At 47.9% G+C, this 6906-nt stretch overlaps 1 protein-coding gene across 1 annotated transcript in view; it reads left to right on the plus strand.

The window, feature by feature from the left end:
• Window positions 1–274: 274 nt before the first annotated feature.
• Window positions 275–6906, plus strand: part of HGSNAT (heparan-alpha-glucosaminide N-acetyltransferase) — a 71566-nt gene continuing 64934 nt past the window's right edge. The window contains exon 1 of the mRNA XM_068233666.1: window positions 275–660. Coding sequence (XP_068089767.1) covers window positions 540–660 — 121 coding nt within the window. The 5' untranslated portion in view covers window positions 275–539. The remainder of the gene's footprint in view (window positions 661–6906) is intronic.

A 6906-nucleotide genomic window follows, 5' to 3' on the forward strand; every position in this document is an offset into this window, starting at 1 on the left:
TTTTACTCCGATGCTGAGTGGTGTCCAGTGATATTTAATGAAGAGCCGATTGAGAGCCGTAAGAGCCGGCTCTTTCATGGGAGCCGATTCAGAAGAGCCGATTCTCCGAGAAGAGCCGGAATTCCCATCACTAGTCACTAGCTAAGTAAGAAGTGATCGGTTGGCTAGAGAGACCCTCCCATTGATCTGTGTGGTTCCTATTGGCTGTAGTTGTACAGGCGACGTGTAGGAGTGGCTTGTACAGAGTACTGCAGCGCGTCTAGGGTGCGATCGCGGCTTGTCATAGAAAGGGGAGGGTGGTTGCATGGTGTCAGGTGACTTTACTGTAATAATGCAAAGCAATCCTACAGTACATACAGCGACCGGCTTGTTGTAATATCACGGTTCCCAATTAGGCTGGGAATCCAGGGTGGGGGAGCACATACTTCACAAGAGCCCTGGAAAACGGGGAGGAACTAAGAAAACGGAGGGGGAGGAGAAAGAAGAGGTGGAAAAAGCTGAAGAGCTGCACGGAGGAGAGCAAAGGGGTAGGAGGAAGGATGGGGCTGCCGTGGCCCACCTGTGCTTCAGGTTTCTGCCTGGGCTTAGTGTCAATCCTGAGCCTCATCCTTCTGGCCAGCAGCAGTAACTACTCCACCAGCAGCAGCCAGCCGGAAGACCGTAAGTGATCGTTCACTGATGGCTCTGTACTTACGTGTGCCGCATTTGTATGCTACTCTGTCGGGTATGCTGAAATGTTGGAACGCCGGTGTCCTGTCCGGTGTATCAGATATGTTTCCTTCTCTGATGTCTCTCTCTTCCTCTATTGCAAATCAGTGAAGCTGGATCACATGTCCCCCTCGCCCACTCTGACACTGCACCGGTTGATGTCCGACTGCAGCTCTCATTACACCGGACTCTACATCAGTAGGACCAAACAAAAGTTGGGTCGCTTCTCATAAACCCCCCGAAACTATATTTATCCGTATAAACGGCAACGCTTTTGCAATGTGACATTTCTATAGAACCTGGAACATGCTAAGTTTTGAGGCTAAACATAGCTGATGCACAGACTAATCACAGAAAGTTGTATGTCTGAAAGCCATGAAGTTCAGGAAAGGTACAGCCAGGTGCAAGCTCCTAGTATCACACAGCTCCCCAGCATGAAAAACAATCTTGAAAAAGTAGATAGGAAAGACTGAGCAGAAATTGTGTCTGATTAAGATCAGAGCTATGTAAAAGTGAATTGTGTTTTTCTCCATGCTGCACATTGGTAGGACTGTCTAAAGAGTGGCATGTCCTATTCATATTTAATCAATGTAGTATTACAATCGATAATGGTTTTGCATGTGCCAATGTCCCCCCCCCTTTTTTTTTTCTTTTTTTTTTTTTTATAGACTTATTTATTCTAATGTTTGGTTTTTTTTTTATCTCTATACCCTGCTAATAAATAAAAAAAAAAAAAAATGTTTTACAGAATGTGCATACAAAGAAGAGGTATACAGAGACTATCGACCCAACATGTAGATCACTCCTCACACCCTTTTTATAATGAGAATTTACTGATTGTGATAATTAAGGGAGCGCAGAGAGGCATGTAAATGAAAAATACTTTATTCTATTCATCAATTAAGCAAATTATGCAGACATTACATGTATACAGATATCTCAAGATCCCCACCATCCAAAATCTTTATTTATAGCTTAATCCATAAAACCACACTTAAAAAGTATGGGTACACATCTCGATGACACACAGGTATTTCAGACTATCACAGTCCTTCCTCAATCATAATGGACCCACATCATGTGGGTCCATTATGATATGAGGAAGGACTGTGATGGTCCGGAACGCCTGTGCGTCATCGATATGTGTACCCATACTTTTTAAGTGTGTTTTTATGGATTAAGCTATAAATAAAGATTTTTGATGGTGCGGATCTTGAGATATCTGACTAGATGTTCATTGCTCCAGAGTGGATCCCAGCACATCCTCATTATATACTATCGGTGCACTAAACAATTCAGATGACATTACATGTATAAGAAGGGGAAAAAAAAACTTGACTTTTAAATATATAGGTAATAGAATAATTTTCCTTCCTAGGTCTGCATAATTTGCCTAATTAATGAATTGCATAAAGTGTTTTTGCATTTTACATAGCTCAATTATCACAGTTCAGTAAATTGGACAGTGTGCATACCTTGGCTCAGCCAGAAACTTGCAGGGTTTCTGCTGGGCAGCTCGTTTGAACGCCAACATTAACAGCTGAAGCTTTTCAAGTCCTTCGAAGACATTAAATGTTCGCGTGACAGCTGTAGCTTAGCCAGCAAAAGAAACTGAGTAGTAGACGCAACACGTAGTGTCCAAGATGAGATGACTAGTTCTGCCGTGCCGTTTACACAAGTCGCTAAAAGCTACAACTGGAGTTTAAAAAAAGGGGGGGGGGGAAGCTTCCAGTCATGTGAATGGAGAGGTGGTAGAGCCCCCTTTAAATGATGCTTTCAACATTTGCAGAAAATGCTGCATTTACAGCCTGTGTGAACCAGCCCTTTGTACACACCTTGCAGTTTCCTGTTCGATCAGCGGATCGACAGGTCCGATCGAATTTCCAATTGTTTTTTGATGTTGTTTTTTATGAATGATTTATGTACAAAATAGATTGGAAAATCAATCTAAAAACCTAATTTGACCTTTCGGAAATAATCGCTTTGACCTGTCTGATAGGAAATTGCATTGCGTGTATCGGGCATTAGAAATGTGTTCTAAAATTTGACTTGCCAGCTGTCCATTACTAGCTTTCTGAATCTGATTAACCTTGTGCACTGTTTTTGTTTTGGAATGGCCGTGTCAAGTAGTAAACATTCCTATCTAGGTCCCACTTGAACCTTCATGCAGCTTTGGGGAATTGCTGAGGCTAAAGGGATCCTTGTATTGGTAATGGTGCATCCTTATCACAATTGTAACTTTGGGCAGGGCTGCCATCAGAAATGTTGGGGCTCCTCACACATCATATATGGCCCCCCTCCCTTGGCCCATATAGGCTAGCTAGGTATAGGTGTCCCTCCCCTCCCGTATGGGCTGGCTAGGTACAGGTGCCCCTCCCCTCCCGTATGGGCTGGCTAGGTACAGGTGCCCCTCCCCTCCCGTATGGGCTGGCTAGGTACAGGTGCCCCTCCCCTCCCGTATGGGCTGGCTAGGTACAGGTGCCCCTCCCCTCCCGTATGGGCTGGCTAGGTACAGGTGCCCCTCCCCTCCCGTATGGGCTGGCTAGGTACAGGTGCCCCTCCCCTCCCGTATGGGCTGGCTAGGTACAGGTGCCCCTCCCCTCCCGTATGGGCTGGCTAGGTACAGGTGCCCCTCCCCTCCCGTATGGGCTGGCTAGGTACAGGTGCCCCTCCCCTCCCGTATGGGCTGGCTAGGTACAGGTGCCCCTCCCCTCCCGTATGGGCTGGCTAGGTACAGGTGCCCCTCCCCTCCCGTATGGGCTGGCTAGGTACAGGTGCCCCTCCCCTCCCGTATGGGCTGGCTAGGTACAGGTGCCCCTCCCCTCCCGTATGGGCTGGCTAGGTACAGGTGCCCCTCCCCTCCCGTATGGGCTGGCTAGGTACAGGTGCCCCTCCCCTCCCGTATGGGCTGGCTAGGTACAGGTGCCCCTCCCCTCCCGTATGGGCTGGCTAGGTACAGGTGCCCCTCCCCTCCCGTATGGGCTGGCTAGGTACAGGTGCGCCTCTCCCCCCCCCCCCCCCCGTATGGGCTGGCTAGGTACAGGCGTGCCTCTCCCCCCCCCCGTATGGGCTAGCTAGGTACAGGTGTCCCCCAGTATAAGTTAGATATGTGTAGGAGCTTCAGTAAATGTTAGCCAGCAATTGGGAGAGCTTGTATTGGTGCCCCCCAATCCAGATGCTGTTGCCAACCCTTCTTTCTGTCCATCGATTACTGCGCAGCTTCACTATTCTCTGTGGGATGGATCGGGACCGAGCAGCGTCGATTATGTCATCGACATCAGTGATGTGATGACACTCAGTCCCGATTCCTCTCCCCCCCCCCCCCCCTTAGAGAATACTGCTGGACAGAGGTTCAGTGAGTAACAGAGCCTGGATTGGGGGGGCACCTATACTGGCTCTCCAATCGCTGGCTAACCATTGCTGAAGTAGTAGCCCCAGCACTTTTTTTTTTTTTTTTTTAACCTGAGCGGCATGTCTGACATTTCATTGACCTTTCAGCAAAAAATGTCTTGCCCAACACACTGTCAGGCATACCGCTCCGTAGGGGCGGATTTGTTCTTTGCCGCACAGGGCCCACTATCACCATCCGTCCCAGACCAAAAGCATCCCCCCCCATTTCTATGCACCTTTTTCATGTTCCTCCCCTTAGGCATACAGATGACCCCCCCCCCTAAGGTGTAGCTGGCAGATAACCCCCCCCCCCATATGGTATAGCAAGCCAGATGCTTTACCCCCCCCCCCCCTCCCATTCTAGCTAACAATATGAGGCCCCCCTTCTCTCAGTATAGTATACACAGATACCCTCCCCACATAACCCCCCCAGTACAGCAATCCAGATGATGCCCCCCATATACTATAGCAAGCCAGATGTCCTCTGCCCCCGCCCACCTGACTGCATGCACACCTGGTATGCGACACTCTGCACTGCAGTGCAGCTCCTGAGCTCACTGCGCTGCCTGGCATAACCAAACTTTAGAACAGCGGTGGTCTGGGCTCACCGTGCTTAGAGAATGAGCTGCCATGCATGGGGCTGCGCACCACAAATATTTCAAAAACAGGCAGTCACCCTGTCACTTCCTGTTTAGGGCGCAGCCCCGTGCACAGCAGCTCTCTAAGCAGTGTGAACCCCAGCCACCCCATTTTTCTAAAGTTTGGTTATGCCAGGCAGTGCAGTGAGCGCAGGAGGAGGCTGCAGTGCAGAGTATCGCATACCAGGTGTGTATGCAGTCAGGTGGGTGGGCGGCGGCAGACATCTCAGCAGGAGAGCAAGGCGGCTACACACCTAGCAGTAAGGACTGGAATGCACCAGCTTACCGCCATAAGGTTAATGCCACTAGTGATAGTTGTCCCCTCCTGATGGTGGCCCTGAATTTAGGTGTAAGGACTCTTCTACAAATTTGGGTCTTTTTTTTTTTTTTTTTTTTTTAAATGTAAGATCATGGAAGTGGCCCCAATTTGTTACTTTTTGCTTAGTTTTCTATTTTTTTTGTTCTTGCTCTGAGGCTACTTTTCACACTGCAGAAGAAGGAAGGAGAAAAGTTGCATTGCATGTGATGTCCGCAGTGTGATGCATACAGTACAGAAAGTATGCTTCACTGCAACTGTTAATGCATGCATTATGTAGGAACTCGCTACACGCATTGTCATGCCTGACTGATCTGTTGCACCACACTTCTAAAACGCCCTTATGAACAGTACTTTTACAATATAATTGCGACACAACAGACTGCAATGCCCCCGTCTCTTTAGTGAGGGAATTGCTTTACTAGACCACACCCCAGATTTAGCAGTTTTGTGGGAGGGTTAGAGACTAGTATACCCCCTTTATTTTTGGAACCGAATTAAATATTTAGTATATTGTGGTCTATTTTTGGATTTTTCTGTACATAATGTAACATTTTAATCACATGTTTTTAATGTTCAGTTTAATCCACTCTGATTTTAATTGTTGTGAGAGGAGTTATTGTTATACTCTGTTATATCATCAGGACTGATTAAAGGGAACCTGAAGTGAGAGGTATATGGAGGCTGCTGTGTTTATTTCCGTTTTAAAGAGACTCTGTAAAGGGGGGGGGGGGGGGGAGGGAAACCTCTGGGGGACAGTTACCTCTGGAGGGGGACAGTTGCCTCAGGGTCCCAATGTGGCTTCACTCCCCTCCCCCCCCCCCCACCTGTAGCTTCAGGGAATCCAGCGCTGGCTTCCCCGAATCCTCCCCTGACAAGCTTGACAAGGCTTGACTTATTTACCTCGCCGGGATCCAGCGCAGGCACCTGCGCAGTAGAGCGAATCGATCAGGTTCAGCTATTTCCGCCTTAACCCGAATGAAGAGAGGCTAGTGCGCCTGCGCTGGACTGAAGTATTTACCTTACCTTGATAAGGGGGGGGGGGGGGGGTTATTCCTGACAAAGAAATGGAGGACAGGAGAAGCCTCGTTAGGATCCAGAGGTAAGTATCCCCCAGAGTATTATTTATTTTATTATTATTATTATTGATCCTCTTTAAACAAAACCAGTTGCCTGGCTGTCTGTTGACCATTGGGGCATCAGTAGTATTTGAATAACATACCTGAAACAAGCACGCTGCTAATCCAGTCAGATTTTTGTCAGAAACATTTGATCTGCATGCTTGTTCAGGGTCTATGGCTTAAAGTATTAGTGCTCGTTTCCACTATCGCGAATCTGCATGCGTCCAACGCATGCAGATCCGCACATGTAATACAAGTGGATGGGCCTGTTTCCACTGTAGCGTTGTTGAGGTGCGTTTTTTTCAGCGTGAAAAAAACGCACAAAAGAGCCAACGATCCGTGCGAATCGCCGCTAATGTATTTAATAGTAAAAACGCATGCGTTTGTTACATGCGTTTTTACCCGCGATTTCGCGTGCGATTTCGCACCTTTTTCAATTTTATTTAGCCCTGGCAGTGTCATGGTTAATTTCGCATGGCACCCTGCCATGCGAAATCGCATGCGAAATCGCGGGTAAAAACGCATGTGGAAACGCATCCGCATGCGTTTTTACAAGCGTCGGAATGCGGCCGAAATCGCGTCGCAACAGTGGAAACAAGCCCTCAGAGGCAGAGGACCAGCAGGACTGCCAGGCACCTGGTACTGTTTAAAATTGAATTTGTCAGCTTAGATATCCCTCTCACTTCAGGCTCCCTTTCAGGACCTCCTGGTCTGAAAATGTTACTTGAATTCA

The sequence above is a fragment of the Hyperolius riggenbachi genome, chromosome 1 (assembly GCF_040937935.1).
Source record: "Hyperolius riggenbachi isolate aHypRig1 chromosome 1, aHypRig1.pri, whole genome shotgun sequence".
In the NCBI taxonomy this organism is placed as follows: domain Eukaryota; kingdom Metazoa; phylum Chordata; class Amphibia; order Anura; family Hyperoliidae; genus Hyperolius; species Hyperolius riggenbachi.